The 21,528-nt window shown below is 36.7% G+C and overlaps 1 protein-coding gene across 25 annotated transcripts in view; it reads left to right on the top strand.

The window, feature by feature from the left end:
* The first annotated feature begins 395 nt into the window (after positions 1–395).
* The window catches only part of trol (terribly reduced optic lobes), a 1,501,851-nt gene continuing 1,480,718 nt past the window's right edge, over positions 396–21,528 (top strand). For 17 of the 25 annotated variants that reach the window (XM_069836003.1, XM_069836007.1, XM_069836002.1 and 14 more), the window contains exon 1: positions 397–908. In XM_069836003.1, the coding sequence (XP_069692104.1) occupies positions 711–908 (198 nt within the window). In that variant the 5' untranslated portion in view covers positions 397–710. Of the gene's footprint in view, positions 909–21,528 lie in introns of all 25 variants that reach the window. The other 8 variants (XM_069835989.1, XM_069835996.1, XM_069835998.1 and 5 more) reach the window with 1 other exon arrangement.

Below are 21,528 nucleotides of genomic sequence, written 5' to 3'. Positions count from 1 at the left end.
TAATGAAATCTGATATATTTAGGGGAAAGCACTGATTCTGCGAGTTTGTCTGCAACAAGCTTTACCCCATGGAACTTCGGGAATCGAACTCGGCGCGGATTGAGAAGCATGTGCTCTAGCAATGAACTAGCGGAAGGATCTTCTTTTAGGTACGGCCGGTATTTAATATTTTTCACCACTTTAAAAATATTGAGTGTCACAGTTGGTTAAAGAGAAACACTATAAATTGTGTTTGTAACAAATCAGAGATCTGTCAGTACCGCTATTTCGATTGGAGTGGGGAAGAAGGATGATTTTGGATCGCTGACTCTTAGTTCCTTCTGTCTCCCGCACGCTGGCGCTAGCAGTCCGCATCGTGGTTCGAGGGGCGGGCGGTTGCAAGCGTTTAAAAACTTCATACATTCTTGGCGGTCACAGCGGCCGGCGAGGAACATCCCAGCGTAGTTAAGTTTCTCTTGTAGAAACAAAAACACGCCGCGTTGCTGTAAAGATCATACGAGTTACAACTCGCTTTGTGTTTTTGTGAGTGTCTGCCTGTTGTTGATCATATTTTTTACTTCTTCCGTTCAATTAACAGCAAATACCAACCTTAGCGAACATGTGTTTCCAATTTCACATGTGACAAGTGGGTACAAGCAAGAATTTGCATCTAGTCTCCGGTGCAAGAATAAGAAAAACTTTTTACTAGGGGTGGAACTCTTTCTAGAATCATGGCAAATTCGCCACCTCTAGTCCACAACCCTTCAAAAGGGACTAAATTCGTTACCGAGTCTGATATTTCTAAAGTGAAAATTGTAAGGAAGTTTAGGATGTGTAGTGCTGCACCGTCTATAGGATCGCCAGCATTCCTGTTTCTCCTTGTTGGGATCCCATTGTTGGTGTTAGCAGCGTCTACTACAGCTCTAGAGGTAAGAACATTGCCTACATTATCTCTTATTTTTTTACTCTACCATTTTGTATAGATTAAGTTGCTTAAATGCTTGCATCAAGTTCTGGAACAAGACCGATAAACTGCTACTTGAGGGGACGGAATGTTTGTAAAATTATGGTAAATTATATACTTCTATAATGAGACAACTTCTTCTCCAGTTATAACAATTTGGGTCACAAAGTTTTCCTGTTTGAATATGTTGCCCCATTTTTTTTTTTTTTTTGCAATGTCTAATATTTGTTTACACTGTAAAGTTTACGACCTCACAATCTTCTGATAACGAAACCTCACTTGTGTAGATCAACTTACATAATTGCTGAGTTTTGTATGGATGAAGGTCTACAGATGGATGATGTGAAGTGTTCTCTATTGTTTTTGTTGTCATGGTGATGTTACGTATAGGATTTGACTTACGGGCTATCAACGTTGTAACTTAGAAGAAATTTTCGACTTCACTAGTCGCGTTACAAATACAGTAGAACTTGGTTATAACGACATCCAAGGGACCTTAAAAATTATGTTGTTATAAACGAGTGTCGTAGTAACCGAGATTCACATTAACAATCTAGTGAGGTGGAAAATGAAAAATAACAAACTTAATTATACTTATTTTAGATTTATCTATTGAATTTTAAGCCTACAATGAACATAATAAAATATACGTAGGCCTACAATTATAAATACAGTATTCTGTATTAAAACAGTTTGTTCACTACTCGCCAAACTACTTTACTTAGAAGTGAAGTAATCAGTCATTTTACTCTGTTGTCTTCTACTTGCCCAATACACACTTTCTAGGGCTAAATTACATTCTATGTTCATAATTTCAGTTGCAATTTCACTGCTCCCTTCCCTAGCTTCATAGAACATGTTCATAATTCTAATGACTTCTAAAGCGTCACTCACTTCTTTTAGTGGCCATACTGCGTTAAAATGCGTGCACTTGGTGAAAACTTCCTGTCGAAACTGATCTAATACCGCATGAATTCGGGCAGGTTACAATGGGGTGGGGAATCCGCCTGTACTCCAGAGGTCTATGACAGATGGAGACTGTAAAGAATTTGTCAGGGTCAGATTTCAACAAAATATTTCTTAAAATATTTTGGTTCTTAGAAAATCTTATTCCAAACTAAGGTTGAAAATGACGTTATATGCATGGTAGACCATATGCGTTTGTAGTATTAAGCAAGGTAGGAAAGCATATATCTTGTGGGGAATTAGTTGGGATCACAAAATATTTTGACGTTATAGGCGAGGTGTCGTACAAAACGAGGTCGCTATAACCAAGTTCTACTGTACTGTAGTATCTATAAACTTGTAATGCGCCGTTAGCGAAGTAAATAATTATCACTTTTTTTTTTTTTCTGAGAATCCGTCGGCAATTTGCGACACAAATTAAATCTTCGATCCCGCTACGCATAATAGGAAAAATAAGTAATGTACTTAAAATTACTTAAAATAATCTGAAAATCATTAAAAATAACCTGGAAATTGTAGTTTTTTTGTTGGTTATTTAACGACGCTGTATCAACTACTAGGTTATTTTATTTAGCGTCGAGGGACTGATGGTAGCGAGATGGTATTTGGCAAGATGATGCCGAGGATTCGCCATAGATTACCTGGTATTCACCGTACGGTTGGGGAAAACCTCGGAAAAAACCCAACCAGTTAATTAGCCCAAGCGGGGATCGAACCCGCGCTCGAGGAAATTGTATGTTTATTTTATTAGGCTATTTTACGACGCTTTATCAACATCTCAGGTTATTTAGCGTCTGAATGAGATGAAGGTGATAATGCCGGTGAAATGAGTCCGAGGTCCAGCATCGAAAGTTACCCAGCATTTCCTCACATTGAGTTGAGGGAAAACCCCGGAAAAAACCTCAACCAGGTAACATGCCCCGAGCGGGAATCGAACCCGGGCCACCTGGTTTCGCGACTAGACGCGGTAACCGTTACTCCACAGGTGTGGACGAGGAAATTGTAGTACACCACTCTAAAGACACGATGTTATCATTGCCAAAGCTATACTTACCCGTCCGATGATTTTCTCAGACATTTTCTCACGATTTTTTTAATTAGTCATTTTACGACCCTTTATCAACAGCTATGGTTATCTAGAATCTGAATGAGATGAAGTTGATAATGCGAGCGAAATGAGTCCGGGGTCCAGCGCCGAAAGTTTCCCAGCATTTTCTCTTAATGGGTTGAGAGAAAACCCTAGAAAAAACTTCATCTAACTTGCCCCAACCAGGATTTGAACCGGGCTCGCTCGTTTCACGATAAGGAATGCTAACCGTTACTCCACAGCGGTGGACCTATTCCTTTAATGACGTCGCCCTTTGATATTATTTGTTTACGGTCGGTACTTCATCCCCCTCCCTCTGGCTTTGCCATTAAGTTGTATACAACACACACAGATATAGCCATTCCTATGAGCAGTGGCGTGCCTCTGTACCTCTGAAATGTTGACTTACTTACAAATGACTTTTATAGAACCCGGAGGTTCATTGCCGCCCGTACACACGCTCGCCATAGGTCCTTATCTTGAGCAAGTTTAATCCAGTCCCTAACATCATATCCCACCTCCTCAAATCCATTTTAATATTATCCTCCCATCTACGTCTCGGCCTTCCCAAAGGTCTTATTCCCTCCTGATTCCCAACTAACACTCTATATGCATTTCTGGATTCACCCATACTTGCGACATGTCCTGCCCATCTCAAACGTCTGGATTTAATGTTCCTAATTATGTCAGGTGAAGAATACAATGCGTGCAGTTCTGCATTGTGTAACTTTCTCCATTCTCCTGTAACATCATCCCTCTTAGTCCCAAATATATTCCTAAGCACCTTATTCTCAAACATCCTTAACCTCTGTTCCTCAAAGTGAGAGTCCAAGTTTCGTAATGTCGCTAAAGTTACGTTGGTATGGCTGAGGTGAGGATTCTGAACACTTGAAGGTGTATAAGCGGAGTACGAGGGCCTAACTCAGCGCTAGTTTAGCAGAAAGGAGTGCTTTCCCGGATAGTGCAACATTAATGTCAACATTTCAGATTCTTTTATCTTGGAGCACAAGCAACAAATATGAATGGAACTAGGGGGGAGGAATTAAACACAGAATAAATATGGGAAATGCTTGTTATTATTCGGTTGAGAAGCTTTTTCCATCCAGTCTGCTCTCGAAAAACCTTAAAGTTAGAATTTATGAAACCGTTGTTATGTATGGTTGTGAAACTTGGACTCTCACCTTGAGAGAGGAACTTTCGAAATCACCGGAACTAACTCAGCGCTAGTTTTACCCTTCTTTCTTCGGTCTGAAATATATTTGTATAGGCCTACCTTACTTACTTACTTGCTGGCTTTTAAGGAACCCGGAGGTTCATTGCCGCCTTCACATAAGCCCGCCATTGGTCCCTACCCCGAGCAAGATTAATCCAATCTCTATCATCATATCCCACCTATCTACCTACTGATAATCGTATATATGCAAGACATCTGATTGAGGTTCTGGCTGATGTGCAGATACATAGGCTGTATTATCAGATAGTACATCGCACTTGACATTATGTGTCGGAGGAAGAACAATTTTGAAAATCTCCCATTACACTACTCTATTACAGAACATTACTGGCAAAATCACAAAACAAAAAGTCACCAGCCTTTGCCAGCGCTTGAAAATCTTGCACAGATTTGTATATGTAAGTCATAGCGGAATGTACAGTAGCATGAAACTTTCGTGAAGATATTCAACTAGTTTCAGTTTATTCTTACAGAGAAAAATAGGCATTTAACCTAAAATCTGAGGTCTACTTATTACACAGACGGAAACGAAAAGATGTTATATAGAATAAAATGCACACATATATTTAATAATAATTTCGACACGTTGGCCTATATTCTTATTAGCGAAAGAGAATTATTTCCTTCCATATACTTATTACTGTAACCTTTGTTTCGCTAAGCCTTTGAATTGGACTCTCAGGTCTCATTTTAAACAATAAGAATTTCGACTCACTGCCTAGCAGTGACCTATGACATCTGATCATTCGATATGGAGTGATAAAGTGTTGCTGAGTTCCGTTCCTTTAATTTCGTTAACACCGCACTATTATTCGAACCCTTAGCGATATTCAATGCAGAATCAAACATACCGAAGGCATTCACAAGACTAAATACTTATAATATGATTTATAAATTAGAACTTAATCGAATGCTACAAGAGAATAAAGACGAACCGACAGTGTGTTGTCACTATTTTTAAGAATTTAATTCATACTTTATTATAAAATGTATTGAAATATCGTATAATTAATACCAAATTAAAAGGATCCGGAACGGACAACAGCCATTTCTTACGAAATTCACGGTTCCGATCCCCTCTGGTCCATTTGGAGTCATGATTACAAGTCATTTCAAATTGCGCTTCTGGGATTACATCGAAGTTGAGTTACAGTCGCAACAGGATACGTGAGTTTTTACGGAAATTTTAGTGCTTGGTAGCTTTGGCAACGGTGTAATGCCAGCACACGAGACTTAAGCAGTCCACGTGTCTACACAGGATGTTTACTGAACGTAGATTCGTAGCGATATCGTTGAAATTACAATAGTTTGTAGTATTTCATAATGACGTCGATCTCAGCCACCAAAGCGGAAGTAGTTCTGGACCTCGTAAAGAGCCGGGAAATCCGCAGATCACCAACTGCCTGCTTATAAATATTAGAGGTCTGTCAATGTAGCGTCTTATTTTGTAGTAACTGTGCTGTTTTCTTTCTCTTCCCTTCATTTATCCGTTTTTCTTCCCATGTTTTTCGTTTACTTTCATTTTATTTTCAATACTTCTGCTTTACCACCTTTTTATATCCCTTTCCCATGCTTCCCGTTCATTTTCCTTTCATTGTTTCTCTCCTCTCCTCTCCTCTCCTCTCCTCTCCTCTCCTCTCCTCTCCTCTCCTCTCCTCTCCTCTTCTCCTTCTCTCCTCTTCTCCTCTCTTCTCTTCTCTCCTCTCTTCTCTTCTCTCCTCTCTCCTCTTCTCCTCTCTCTTCTCTTCTCCTCTCTTCTCCTTCTCTCCTCTTCTCCTTCTCTCCTCTCCTCCTCTCTTCTCTCCTCTCCTCTCCCTCCCCTCTCCCCTCCCCTCCCCTGCCCACCCCCTTCCCTCGCCTCCCCTCCACTCTCCCCTCTCCTCTCCTCCCTTCTCCTCTCCTCTCCTCTTCTCCTCTCTCTCTCCTCTTCTTCTCTTTCTCTCCTCTTCTTCTCTTCTCTTCTCTTCTCTTCTCTTGTGATCATACTTTTTTTTGGTCTTTTTAGTTCATTTTTTGGTTTTTCATTTTAATTCTTTTTTCAGCCATTGTTTTTCGCATTTGGTGAAAACCTTCCCCGAAAAAACATCTCATGGGATCTGATGAGAAAGGAACTCAGACTACTTTCATAGATAATAATAGCAGGGCTATACGTGGTGAAAGTGAAATAGCCTCATAGATTTCAGCGCGAATAGCTCATGTTATATTTAACAAAAACTATAATATATTGGTGAAAAGTTTATAGTTTTTTTTTCAGAAATAAAATTTTTTTTTTTCCAAATGTTTAACACCCTCTTCTTTGGTAACTATTACAAGTAGGATTGTGATTTTTATCCACATCGATAGGAAATCTAATAAAGAATAATTTATCCCTCTGGCGTATTTCAATAACGTGAACGATTTTCGTGTAAATTTAATTTAAAAAATCCCTAAATTCAAGTCATTGCACAAAGTGAGCAAGTGGCAACGTCTAGGCAGAATCCTAGATCATATATACCACAGATAGGTCGGCCTTATAGGCTTTGGCGTAAACAACTTTTGTCAGGTTTACAACGCTGCCATCTAGTTGGTACATAAGGAGTCACGTCATAATTCCTATTTGAATTGCATTAGCGACTGTACTGCCATCTCGTGTTCGTTTACGGCTGAAGGGGGGGGGCGATCCTGGCGGTTATTCTCTTGAAAGTGCAAACGATTTTAACATAGCGATGACCTATCTGTTAATATATGATCTAGGGGCAGAATGCAGCTTACGTACGAAGACTCACTGAGTTCGTTGACCTCTTACATCTGTATCACGAGTAGAGTGTATTAGTGACGATGTTGCCGGACTGTTGAAACTTCAAACTTAATTTTCTAATTAACCGTGCATTTAATCACAAAACGTAATATAGGTTTTCTATTCATTTACGTGTAAACTATCGTCTCTTCCAAGCTGCAAGGTTATTTCACTTCCATTCTGTATATGGGAAGATCAGTTCTCTTGTTGTATCTGGATTTATTTGGAGTCTAACGGAAGCTGCTCAGAGACAGAAATTTTCTTTGCTGCAAGTGTTAAGCACGTTTGAAACAAGTAGTGATATTGACAACAAGTAAACCGATAAAAAATCGTAACACGGACGACTCTTTATCTCTCGGTAAAGTGTAAGTTGACCCTTCCCTTCTATCAAGTGCCAAGATTAGAATTCCAGGGGTCAGGACGTCTAACCCATAGGGCAGGGTTTTGCCTGAACGAATTTCCTGGATTTGTTCCATACAAAGTTAAGATACTACGAATAGTCTGGTTAAGAAGGAAAGAGGAACGCTTTTGGTATCACCAATCTTCCTGACATCCAGAACAAAGTTTTAGTAAAATTAAGTTTTACCAGGTTGCCAGGTCTTGACTGGGAAATTTTCGATTTGTAGCAGATACCTTCAGTAGCTCAGAACTATAATCTGGCCACCGGCGTACCTCTGTCGGCTAAGGCGCTAGCCTGCCGATCCGGAGTTGCGCTCGGGCGCGGTTTCGATTCCCGCTTGGGCTGATTACCTGGTTGGGTTTTTCCGAGGTTTTCCCGAATCGTAAGGCAAATGTTAGGGAATCTATGGCGATTCCTCGGCCTCATCTCGCCAAATATCATCTCACTATCACCAATTCCATCGACGCTAAATAACATCGTAGTTGATACGGCGTTCTTGCTTAGCTGACGCTGACAGGTGGACCATCCTGCTCAGCACCTGTTAAGCCAGGTCCCTTCCGCACTGGAAGCCCCAAACTCTTCCTACTGTTCTCCAACCAGGAGATCAACCGTGAAAGGAATGTGCTTACTATTGCGTCATCTATTGGAACGAAGTAGATAGATAATATTACCGTTATAACGTCAGTTTAAAACATGCGCTCTCCTGCATATGTTATTTCCTGTATGGAGGGATTAAAAGACCAGGAGATTAACAGTAATCTAATTTTGTAACTAGGGTAGTATAAATATGTGTATATCAATGTTGTTTGTGCTGTGAGAGCTAGCCAATAGAGATACGAGTACCCACGTGTGTGACCTTATGACATCATCATTCATTCACAGCATTACTCCGCTTCGTCTCATTCCCCAGAGACTTTCTCGTGGTTGGAGTACAGTATACCCATACTACACCGAGGGTATTTTTACTATTGCGGATAGATGAAATGAGGGAGGTGGGAAGTGTTGGTGGAATGATAGAGCGAAATGGGAGTACCCCGAGAATAGTCCAATGCAATGTCTCCTTTGTCCGCCACAAATTTTATCACTAGCCGGGAATAAAATCCGCAAACGATTAGGGAAAACACGGGAATTTTACTGGAAGCAAGTAAAGAGATAGGTTTGGAAGTAAATCCCGAAAAGACAAAGTATATGAAAATGTCTCGTGAAGAGAATATTGTACGAAATGGAAATATAAAAATTGGAAACTTATCTTTTGAAGAGGTGGAGAAGTTCAAATATCTGGGAGCAACAGTAACAAATATAAACGATACTCGGGAGGAAATTAAACACAGAATAAATATGGGAAATGCGTGTTATTATTCTGTTGAGAAACTTTTATCATCCAGTCTGCTGTCGAAAAATCTGAAAGTTAGAATTTATAAAACAGTTATATTACCTGTTGTTCTGTATGGTTGTGAAACTTGGACTCTCACTTTGAGAGAGGAACAAAGATTAAGGGTGTTTGAGAATAAAGTGCTTAGGAAAATATTTGGATCTAAGAGGGATAAAGTTACAGGAGAATGGAGAAAGTTACACAACGCAGAACTGCACGCATTGTATTCTTCACTGACATAATTAGGAACATTAAATCCAGACGTTTGAGATGGGCAGGAATGTAGCACGTATGGGCGAATCCAGAAATTGATATAGAGTGTTAGTTGGGAGGCCGGAGGGAAAAAGATCTTTAGGGATGCCGAGGCGTAGATGGGAAGATAATATTAAAATGAATTTGAGGGAGGTGGGATATGATGATAGAGACTGGATTAATCTCGCTCAGGATAGGGACCAATGGCGGGCTTATGTGAGGGCGGCAATGAACCTCCGGGTTCCTTATAAGCCAGTAAGTAAGTAAGCAAGCAAGCCGGGAATCGAACTTAGTCCTGGATGTAGGGCCAGCGCTCAGGAACTGGAGTCACAGACTCGGCATAATAACTGACCAGAGCGTCACACACCAAGTTTACTGTAGCTCTAGATTTCAAGGTATGTTTTGTCTAACTCGCTTGAATCCGACTGCACTGGTTAGTGCGCGAGGGTGGGGACTACTTGACTCACCGTCAACATGAAACATGAGCGTTGTGTCTCGAATCCAGTTGCGACAGTCGCTTCATTCCGTGTATAATTTGATTTTGCTATTCTTCGTCTTACGTAAGGCATTAACTTCCATCGGGAATAAAATAATCAAAATTGGCGGTCCCAAAAGTGTATTCCCTCCTTGTTAGTCATTTGACCAAGTAAGATCGAGTCGCCTGGTTATTACTATGAAGACGAGCACAGTTGAGGTCTGAGGACAGGACAAGCACACATCTGACAACTAAAAGACAATATTATTTGTAGGCTACTTAGTAATTCTGCTCGCTTTATGTACTATTAACCAATATCTTTTTTTTTTTTTACAAAATATAAAGGCTAAATCTAATCTTTAAACATTTAGATAACCTTCTATATGGGCTATTCCATCTCAAATCGACCGAAATATAGAGAAAATTGACCTTACAATTTCTAAATACAATGAAACTTTTTCTGTCCGTAGACAACTATGATACAGTGCTTTGTACAAAGTTTGAGGCATCAGAACTTCATAGTGTTTAAAATTAAAAATATTTTAATTTATCGTATTTTCATAAAATTAGCAACTTTAAACTGTTGTGGCTCCGAAACCCTTTCACACAATGATCAAAATTATGGTTTATTTTGATGCTGAAAAGTTAAAGTTTATATTGACATGTAAACAGTTTTTCTTAATTTTTATGGAAATGGAGAAATTTAGATTTTTCTTAATTAAGACACTTTTCCCCACGAAAAAATATTTTTTAAAATATATGGTTAGATTCCGGATTGAAAATACAAATAAACACGTATTTTTTACTGGTGCAACGTTAATAAGACAGTATTGAAAAATCAAATAAAGAAAATAAATAGTACGCGCGTGAGCTAACCAGCTGACTGTGAGGCGGGAGCTAGCCTAGGCAAGCAAGGCCAGGAGACATAAACACGTGATGTTTCGTCTAATAGCGCACGGCTGGGCTAGCTTTATCACAGGTTTTCATAAACACAGGAGTAAAATGACGCCCAAAGCTCGCTTATCTTCATCTCTCGGCTAGTGCTTGCTGTGTTGCGCCTTTCAAGTCTAGGCGTGTGAATATAATTTATTTAATACCCTCGAAACTTATTGCCGTGACACTAAGCAAACAATGCAGAATCCCTGTTAATAATGCAAGGTTTTTTCTCTATTTTTTTTTTTACATTTTTACAAATGGGCAAAAAACCTAAAAGTAAATAAAATCAGATTATCTTTCTCTCTATGTACAATAAAAATAAGGATTACTCCTTATCATAACCTACCAAATGTCAGCTTCAAAATGAGCTCTCGTTCAATGTTCTGCAGCAAATGCTTCCAGAGTTCTGAGCGCTGAAAGAGGCTTGTTTTTCTAAAATACGCTAAATTTGTCGCTCAACAATACGAAAACCGTTTGACTTTCGATAGTATATTTTTGCAAATGCACGCTCCTCAGCACATTGTATAAATAGGGAAAAAATTAGAGTATAAAAAAATGCGAGGTTTTTTACTGATCGATTTCATATGGAATAGCCCATATAATATTTCGGTCTTCGGACATTTGACTAAACTACAACATTATCGACTGTTCTTGTAGGTCTGCCCTTTTCAGTTGAAAGCACTCGAAGGAGATAATGTATTCGACTAATTTTATTGTCATAACTTTAGAGTCGACATAATACAAAGTGAATCTTCTAAGCGTCTAGTCCAGCGGTGACCAAAGAGTGTGTCGTGATTACATCGTGCAATCACAGACATTCAAACGGGTACGAGGAGTTTCCTGTACATTGCTGTGTGTTTCATTCAAGTACAGAAAGCAAGCAGTGGCGGTATCATTGTCGCTCTACAAACTCTGTTTGTACAAACAGTAAGAGGTGGTTTCATAAAGAATGAGAAGGAGAACTTTTTTGTTTTTCTGTCGGACAAAATATAATATGTTTACTTTTCTCAACGGTTTAATTAGGAGTAGCCTATATAGAAACATTAATTGTCACGCTGAATAATGTATTATTATTATTATTATTATTATTATTATTATTATTACTACTATTACTATTACTGACCACTAACTATGTGTTTCTATAATTCTTCTGTACGTGCATGAATATTGATATTTTTAGATCTTGTCCCTAGAAGGATAAAATTATTAGGTTTTATCTAAATTTTAATCTTTTTTAATCTATAGATCAGGGTAACTATTTATTAGTTATTCATTTAATAATAATATTGTAGAAAAAATAATTCAATATTATGTACCAACGAACCAGGAATTGACATGTCTTAAATCATAGCCAGGAAGAGAAAGATGAGATAAATAAATGTAAGGAAGTCAGCTACCTAATGGGGTTTGAAATATCTCGTGCTCCAAAGCCTATTAATAGAACAGAATTTTTCAAAAGAGTAGTTATTAAAATAACTTAAATAACTTGTCCATAACAAGTTCTTAATTAAAAAAAAAACTACGGATTTCGCGACCAATTATCGAGAGAAGAATTTAGAAAATTCCTGATTATATTCCAGAGGAAGGTTAAAAAAAGAAGCAAGAAAAATCTTATATTATTCACTGGCTCTTGATGACAGCAGTGACATTACTGATACAGCAAAGCTTGAGATTTTTATCCGCGGGATTGATCAAGATGTTAGTACAGGAACCACCACTGGTTGTAGTTTTCATGCCAACTACCTTTCCTCAGTCTCCTTACTTCATAGGCTGTCTGTCACATGTAATCACTGCAGCTTGAGTTTTGGTTATCGCTGGTCTAGTCTCAGTTAATCTGTTAAATTTTGGAAATATTACAGGGGGTAATGTACTCAAAATCTTTGAAAAAATATACGAATGGGGAAAAAATTATTTCACAATAAGAAAATAAATTAAAGGAAAAAACTATTTCAGCATAAAGCCATGTTTACATGATCTGTAAAAGAATTAACTGTCTAACTTCAACTGTTTATGAGAAAAGTTCTTTTTGTAAGACATAATTTAACATCAAGATAGGCAATTCCGTATTCCCTTAACTGGAGCAGTTTGAACGAAGTGAGACAAGTGGTCTTTAAGCTAGGAGCTCACATAAATGTTTCAAGAATCCTAGCAACGACGCGATAAATTGCTTCTTTTCTCGCTCAGTTAAATTTATTTATTTATTTATTTTATTGCTAGTAAGTTTGAGATGAATACAAATTAATAAATACAAAGAAAGATAAACTAGCCCACTCCTGAATGAGTAAGACTCGTGCTCAGGAGGGGATTCCAATATAAACAAAAACAAAATTAAAATTGAAAGTGAATACAGATTAAAAAGTGTTTAATATGTTTAAATCCAAACTATAAATCCAATATAATTTTTTAAATTTTTTTTATTAATTTGGAGAGGATTCGAGGTTAAAATAATATTGGAATAAAATTTGTTTAATAATCTGGGACCTTGACTCATGCTTTGATAAAAAGCTGCAATGGTTTTACATTTTGATTCACACAAACGCAGAGAATTCATATTTTTAGTTCTATATGTACATATATACCTTTCAAAGTTATTAAAATGTATATTAAAATATTTTAATAAAATACAATAATACATTTATTTAATATTGAAAACTTTGAAGTGTTTAAACAACAATTCAGTTGGGCAATCTTTCTGCTTTTTTAAATAAATTTTTAATAATTTTTTCTGTAGTAAAATTAACGGATAAATAATAATTAATTGATTAATCCAGAATTTGTCACTGCTTCTTTCAACCGCAATATTTATGTAGCAGACACACTTCACTCGAGCGGGTCCGGGTTCAAATCCTTGTTAGGACAAGTTGTCTGGTTGAGGTCTTTTCCGGGATTTTACTCAACACGTTAAGAGCAAATGCTGGGCAACTTTCGCCGCTGGACCCTGGACTCATTTCGCTGGTATTGTCACTTCCATCTCACTTAGACGCTGGATAATCATAGGAGTTGATAAAGCGTCGTAAAATAAATTTAAACACATGTAATCATTATGTATCAAGAAATAATTTAACCCCCTAGTTCACATTCATCAAAAGAGTATTATTACGATACTCAAAATGTTGTTGGAATAGTGTCGTTAAATAAAGGTCAAATTCGACAGGTTCTGTAGTGGTCAGGGTTAGTCTTGAACTTATTAATTGGACAGACAAATCTCGCGTGTTCGTTACCATGGCATCACTGCCAAATTCCTGATTAACGACAGCTGTGGAGGATAGCTCGTAAAAACATTTGAATGTGGAATTGCGTAATTGTACGATTAGTTACATAATGTTTAACATTCACAACGTCATCCTAGCCCCGAGTATGATGCGTGGGTGTGTTGTGTGTTCTTACCGGTGTGTGGGCGGTCCTGTTACTGTTAAGAATTAAAGGAAGATGTTTGTGTGACCTTGTGGCCATCCGTTAACAACTACAGTAAAACCTGGCCTGTACGTAACTGGAGGGAAATGATTTAAATCACGCACAACTCAAAATTACGTATGAATAAGGTTTGAATGTAAGTTAATTTTCAAATGGCTAGGAATGAGATTAACAGAACATAGAAAGCTAGGAGTACGTAAGCAGTCTATTAACTCGTCCAAATGTGTTTTAATCAATAAAAAGTGACTGAATTTTAAAATGGTCAATATAAACAGAAAATTAGGGGTAATAGTAATGAAAGATGACAATGATAGTAGTAGAGATGGATGAGTAGATGTAGACGAGAATGTTTGTATATAAGAATAAGGTGGACAGTATTGCATAGGATTTGGAAATTATATTGAGGGAAGATAAAGAAGGTAAAGTGTTGAAAATATTGTGCATCAGAAAGAAGGAAGATATAGACAGAAATAGGGTTTAACTTTAGGTAATTGGAAGATATGGGGAGATATAGATGATAGGAGAAATATATTAGGATGCTTCCAGGTTATAATGTCCATAACAAAATGTCCACAAGTACAAAAGGTCCACAAGAAAATGTCCATAAACTAAATAGTCCAAAATTTAAAGTCCTACATGCAATTTGTCCATGGAGTAAAAAAAGCCCGACATCTATTTGGTCCACCATATTATAAAGCCCCTCATACGAAATTAATTCTTTCAGCTTTTCACAGTGCATGAGATTGTTTGAGGTTTTTTATTTCCTTTAGTGTAGTGCCTAACTGCAAATAAGACTGAAAATACTTACCGCACTATATATAATGAGATAAATTATTCAGCACATTTAAATCTCACTTGCAATCCTACCAATACAATGTGTGATTTTGAAATCGCCAATATGAATGCTTGTCGACATAGGCATAGTGAGTGGGTGTCTTTTTCACTTCAGTCAAGCAATACGGAGAAATGCAGTCAACAGGGGTCTGAGGGCACAATATTTGGATATTGAGAACCCTGAAGTAAGAAACCAAGTACAGGAAATTATGGACTGCAGTTTATTCCGCTAAATAACTTGCAATTTGTTTGGGATTTTTAAAATGAAATATTTGTGGACGATACCTTGGACTTAGCTTCTTACATTGAAATTACATATATTACTGGTCATCCGGCAAGAGGGCGACGGCGAGCAGTTCCCCCTAGATTTTCTCCTGAGACATAGAACGTCTATGAATTAGTAATTAATGGCAGACAGCGTACGAATAGTGTGGTTGAAGGATTTCACTCTCAATCCCAATGACTTGTGGTGGAACATCACGTGACCATTTCGCGATTCGTTAGCCATTTGCAACAACAGAATCGGAAACAGAACATTTAGTAAGCCAGGTCCTTGGGGGGGGGGGCATACAAATATTAAGCGGCCAGTAAATAAATGGTAGCCTATATCATTAATCAAACGAGAATTTTCAGCATTGTCGGTAATTAACAAGGTTACAAAGATAGGAATGAAATTTTTCAACATAATTGAAATTATAATAAATTTCTCGGCACATTCCTTGCAGTTTTCCGTGTCGGACATTTAGGGAAATGGACGAATTTATTTATGGACATTTTAAAACGTAGGACATTTTTAAGAAGAGGACTTGCTGACAGTGGACCTTTTCAGGTAAGGACATTTTTATGGCATGGACGAATTTTCTATATGGACATTTCTAAACGTTGGACATTATCGTGGAGAGGATCTTTTGCAAAGTGGACCATATCTCACTTAACCTATTAGGATATGTGATTGAATGTAATCAAGGGTAGTGGTGGACCGTATGCAGAAATGTGAGGGAATCAGCGATGACCAAAACTTGAGCTGCAGTAATTGCATGCGACAGACAGCCTATGACGTAAGGAGACGGAGGAAAGGTACTTGGCATGAAAACTAAAACCAGTGGTGGTTCCTGTACTAACATCTTGATCAACCCCGCGGATAAAAATCTCAAGCTTTGCTCTATCAGTAATGTCACTACTGTAATCAATAGCCAGTGAATAATATACGATTTTTCTTCCTTTTTTTAACAGTCCTAATGAATATAATCAGGAATTTTCTAAATTCTTCTCTCGATACTTGGTCGAGAAATTCGTAGTTTTTCAAAATTAAAAACTTCATATGGACAGTTATTTAAGCTATTTTAATCACGAGATTTAGAGCACGAGATATTATAGAAACACATACTTAGTGGTCAGTAATAATAATAATAATAATAATAATAATAATAATAATAATAATAATAATAATAATATATTATTCAGCATGACATTGTTTCTATATACTCATAATTGAACCGTTGAGCAAAGTAAACATGGGCCTATTACATTTTTGTCCGACAGAACAACAAAAAATTTCTCCTTCTCACTCTTTACGAAACCACCTCTTACTGCTTGTAGAGACGGAGTTTGTAGAGCGACATGATACCACCATGCTTGCCTTCACTAAGTGAATGAAACACACAGCAATGTACAAGAAACTCCTGGTACCCGTTTGACTGTCTGTGATTACACGATGTAATCACGACACTCGCTTTGGTCACCGCTGATATAAAGGCACTGTTATACATACTGTACATTTAGTATTTTTTCGTCAATTATGAACTCGGACTTTAAGATATCTTAATAATTATTTTTATTGTAGGTATACACGTTTATTACAAATCTCTTGCAATATCAGTTTGTTTTGTTGGGACTCGCCTAAACTTGTTTTATAGATCTAAAATTTGCTTTCTAGATGTGCTCATTCAGTTTAAGAGAGCAATGTATTGTGATAATAAGTGATTGAAAGAATTTTAGTTTTATCTTTTAAATATGCAGAAATTTGATCCGAACAAATTTAACATTTTGAAATTCCTATTCAGAACGAAAAGTTACATTTGTTCGGTTCAAATTTCTGCACATTTAAAGGACAAAACTGAAATTAGTCTACTTCAGTCATTTGTTATCATAATACACTGCTCTCTTAAATTGATTGAGCATATTGGGAATTCAATCAATAGCTTTCCCAAAACCATGTTATGAAATGTTTCGTATAAAACAATTTTTATCTCGGAAAGGAAGTAAAAACGAGCAAAATTGTATTAAATGTTTTTTGTTTGAAAATATCTCAAAGAATAACCCCCTGAAATATTAATGGCATTACTTACGATTTACCCTGTATAGTATGTTTCTGCTTTAGAAGATCTTCTATTCGAGAACAAAATATTACTTAACTGACAAATTTTATGAACATAATAATAATAATAATAATAATAATAATAATAATAATAATAATGTGGTTCAACTAAATGACCATTTTTGTAGATAAGAGGTATCACATGAACGGAGTTACGCAATAATAGAGCAACCGACAATTTGAAAAAAAAAAGAGAGAGAGAGACATTTGCACAAATCTGTCGATGGCAGGCTAATTTAACTGGAAAAAAGTCAAGAATACGATATCTGAATATTGCTGCTATTTATAAGCAAAAATTCGTTTATTGCATAAAATTCATTTATTTATTTTGCTTTGAAATATTAATTCAACTGCTGGTCTCTTAACAGAAATAGGTTAACCTTTTTTGGTATTATTTGTGCTATTTTTTGTAATAGTATGAATGTTATAATACTTCTTTCATAAAATGTTTGATAAAAAACAGATTTATTTCAATGGCCAATATCTTGAAACAGGTTTTTGGCGCTTGGTCTCTTATTGCGTAACTCCGTCCACTGAATCATCGAAATGCTGGGTAACTTTCAGCGCCGGACCCCGGCTCTTGTCGTCATCATTATCATCTTCATCCTGAACAGAACATTTGGGTGACCCAACTTCAGAAAATAATTCATAATAATCGCCAAGAAAGTAGGTAGAGGCGCAAATGGAATATTCACTGTGTTACAAGAAATTAATAACCATTTTGTGGAGCAGATCAACGAAAATTTCAGTTGCAACTAATAACTTAGTAATTATTATCTGATAATATAATGCAAGCGTACAAGAAGGTTTTTTGAAACACAGTTAATTAGGATTTCTATTAATTATAAACTTTTATTACCTCTATCCTTCCATAGTGTATATATATTTTAAGCTAACCCCTTTGTCTACGAAAGGGTTGAAGACCTCTGTTCCAGATTAAGCAATTTAGAAAATTTGTTTTCCACTGTGTGGATCCTATTATATTTTTAACCTGTTGATTTCAAACAAAATTACATGATTATCAATTTCTGATTTTATCAGCTTCCATCTTAATGTCCTTATCCCCCGCCCATGTTACAAAGTATAGCCCTCTGGGTAAAATGGGGTAGCGGTCCGGATATATCGTTTCCACGTGATAAACATCAAGCTTTGATGGAAATGTGTGAGCGAGGAACTGGAATTTCCTAAAATGATTAGGCCTGTGTTTTGAAGGAACAGGTTTCTGTATGGTGTTCACCTGTCAGCTTTAGAGACCGAACATCAGCTTATACTGTTGACGAATTTTCATCAACAAAACAGGGGTCCTACTAGATCATGGTTGACGAAATCTTTTTTTTTCCCCCTTCAGATTATAGTTTACCGCAAAAGCCTCAAGTAGGAGAGTGGTGAGAAGAGAGGAATCTCTACAGATTGATTATTTTCAGCCCCTAAAATAATACAAAATTGATTTGACTGTTCTGTCACAATAACAGATACGAAGAACATCCCCGTATTCCACAGTCTCGCCAACTAAGCTCCTCCAAGTGGCACCATAACCGTCCCTTACTTGCTAGGTCACGGATGCAGAACTGGGCGACAGTTGTGGCATGCGTCACAAGCCGGAATACGTCATTTATAATACGTCATTAATAACACGCTAATCCCTTATTCATCTATCGTAAAAAATCTTGGCTTCTTTTTCGATAATAATCTAAATTGGAATTTTCAAGTTAAAGGAACGATAAAAAAAAATATGTTCCTTCATTCACTGTTTGAGTCGCTTAAGAAACTTCTTGCCCCAGCAACTAAAACTTACCCTAGTACAAACCCTAGTAATGCCGCATTTCGATTATTGTGACGTTTTGTTAAGTCACCTAAGTTCTGAACTGTCAGTCAAGTTACAGCGAGTTCAGAATATGTGCGTCAGATACGTTTGCAACATCCGACGATATGATCACGTATCACCGTCCTTCGCAAGTCTTTCGTGGCTCCGACTTAAAGAACGTAGAACTTTACACTCCTTGTCATTGCTGTTTCGAATTCTGCACACTTCAACACCAAATTACCTTTCGTCTCGTTTCTCATATCTATACTCTAACCACGACGTAAATACCAGATCACTTAACTGTGGCGCGTTAAGTATACCTCTTCATAAAACATCTTGTTATTCATCATCTTTTACAATATCCGCCTCGCGACAATGGAATTCCCTGTCACAAAGTATTAGGGGCTGCAAGACAATAAACACTTTTAAAAACAGCTTAAAAGATAACCTTCTTAGCATTTCACTCCAATCATACTGTCTTAAACTATCGCTATCTACATTGTTACTCCTTCCTTTAGACATGCATCCTGATAGTGCTGTATTTTCAAAATTGTCTCATGATCTCTTTCTAATATCTAACATTATTTGAAATATATTAACATTCTATGTATTTTAGTTTAATTCTGCTACATAGTTTGTATTTCAGTGTTTGTTTAATAGTTCATAGTATTTTGTTGTTTAATTCGTAAATGACTCTTGTATACATGTAGCTCTTATCTAAATCAAATTGTTGAATTCTTCGTAAGTTCATACATATGTATGTATACTTTTTGCTGCTTGAGTGGAAGAGAAGGCCTTACGGCCTTAACTCTGCCAGCTAAAATACATTATTATTATTATTATTATTATTATTATTATTATTATTATTATTATTATTATTTATCCTTTTCTTTAACCTCACGCGTCATGTTAGGGTAGATGAGTTTTGTATTTACTGTCTAGTGGCGGAAATCAGCGCATTGTCGTGCGGAAAATGCCAATTTAAAGAGCAATTGGAAAATGAATACTTCTATATTAAAAACAGTTACAAAGCGCGTATGAGTTCTTTCTCGAGAACGAACTTCATTAAGAGCCACGATCACTCTAAATTGACAGATGCGTATCTGATTTCCCTCCTCAGGCTATAGACCTGTACATATTCAGAACAGCCTAATACAGCGAAACTGGTGAACAAAAGAATAACGCAGAGATGTGGCGCACGTTGTTGAATTAAAGTTAATTACAGGAATGTTTTTTTTTGTATTCATATGAGAAATTACTTTAATTTTTTATTGTGAGATCGGTGTAATCAATTTACTTAAAATAGAAAATATGCACTTTTATACTTTTCAAAGTGTTATGCATGATTTAATTTTTACATACAATCTTATAAATACAGGCCTAAATACCAATAAAAGGATAAGGTATTTAATCTGATTTCTTATAGCAATGTGTTTTGAAAGGAAGTACTTAAGTAATTTTATTCATGACAGATGTTTTCCTAATCTGCTTAGACAACAACATGTTTTTAACATTTATTATTATTACTATTATTATCATCATCATCATAATCATCATCATCATCATCATCATCATCATCATCATCATCATCAGTAGTTCACTTTTATGAGTTGGATTAAAATAGAAATTGTGTATTTAAGTATTTCAAAATGTCTTCTTTGTACATATATACGTATTATGTTTGTTTACATGTTATAATTAGCTATGTAATGCATTTAATCCGAATTTGTTGGTTAAGTTTAAGTGTTCTAATTATTGTGGTCGGAAATACTTCGGTCATTTTGTTCATGAGCACCAATCTGTTGGGGATGGATCACACAGACGACATTCAACGCCGGCGAAACCAATGCTTTCCCCACCCCTCCTCTCTCTTCTCTCTCCACTATCTCTCTGCTAGATGCAATCTAAAGAGCATTTTAAAGTAACTTGGCTTGCCATACTCATTCGGGATCACCGAAGATTTTACTGTATTCTGTAACTAGGCTATAATTATGTTTTGTTTTATGAAATGACATAATCAGGAGAACAAAGTGGAAATGGAAACGCTATCACTTCACACAATGTCGAGTTCACGGAAAGATAAACCACCCTGTACACAAAGTTACCGGAGGATCCTCTTGAATTGTCCTGTAAATACCCTCTCTTGCAACTATGAGTGTGACCGTTCTCTATCCAACAATCTTCAAAGGAGCTGTTTTAATAACGAAGATCATTTACAAACTTGGCTTGATGATTTTTAACTCCAAACCAGCAGATTTCTTCAGACGCGGAATCGAAAAGTACCCCCAGTGTTGGCAGAGAGTCATAGATAATGTAGGAGAATATATAGGCCTGCTGATTAATTTGTCATATATTCATCTCAAATAATAGTACATTATGCAACGAGCCTATAATGGTAGTAATTAACACGCAAGTATGATTGTTTATGAAACGAGCGCAAGCAAGTTTCATAATTTTCATACGAGCGTCTTAATTACCATTATAGGCAAGTTTCATACGACTTTTTATGCTCGACCATATTTATAACTTGAAAGTATTCAAAATTATGGTTATGTGCGAACTGACCTGAATTGTGAGATGTGCGCAGACGCGAAAGTATTGATTTTTTCCGAGGCCGAATTTCATTGACCTTGGCACAGAATAAGATGAACATTACTC

Source organism: Periplaneta americana, chromosome 9 (genome assembly GCF_040183065.1).
Source record: "Periplaneta americana isolate PAMFEO1 chromosome 9, P.americana_PAMFEO1_priV1, whole genome shotgun sequence".
Taxonomy (NCBI): Eukaryota; Metazoa; Arthropoda; class Insecta; order Blattodea; family Blattidae; genus Periplaneta; species Periplaneta americana.
Note: the sequence above shows the minus strand (reverse complement) of the source record. Positions and strands in the feature narration are given on the sequence as shown.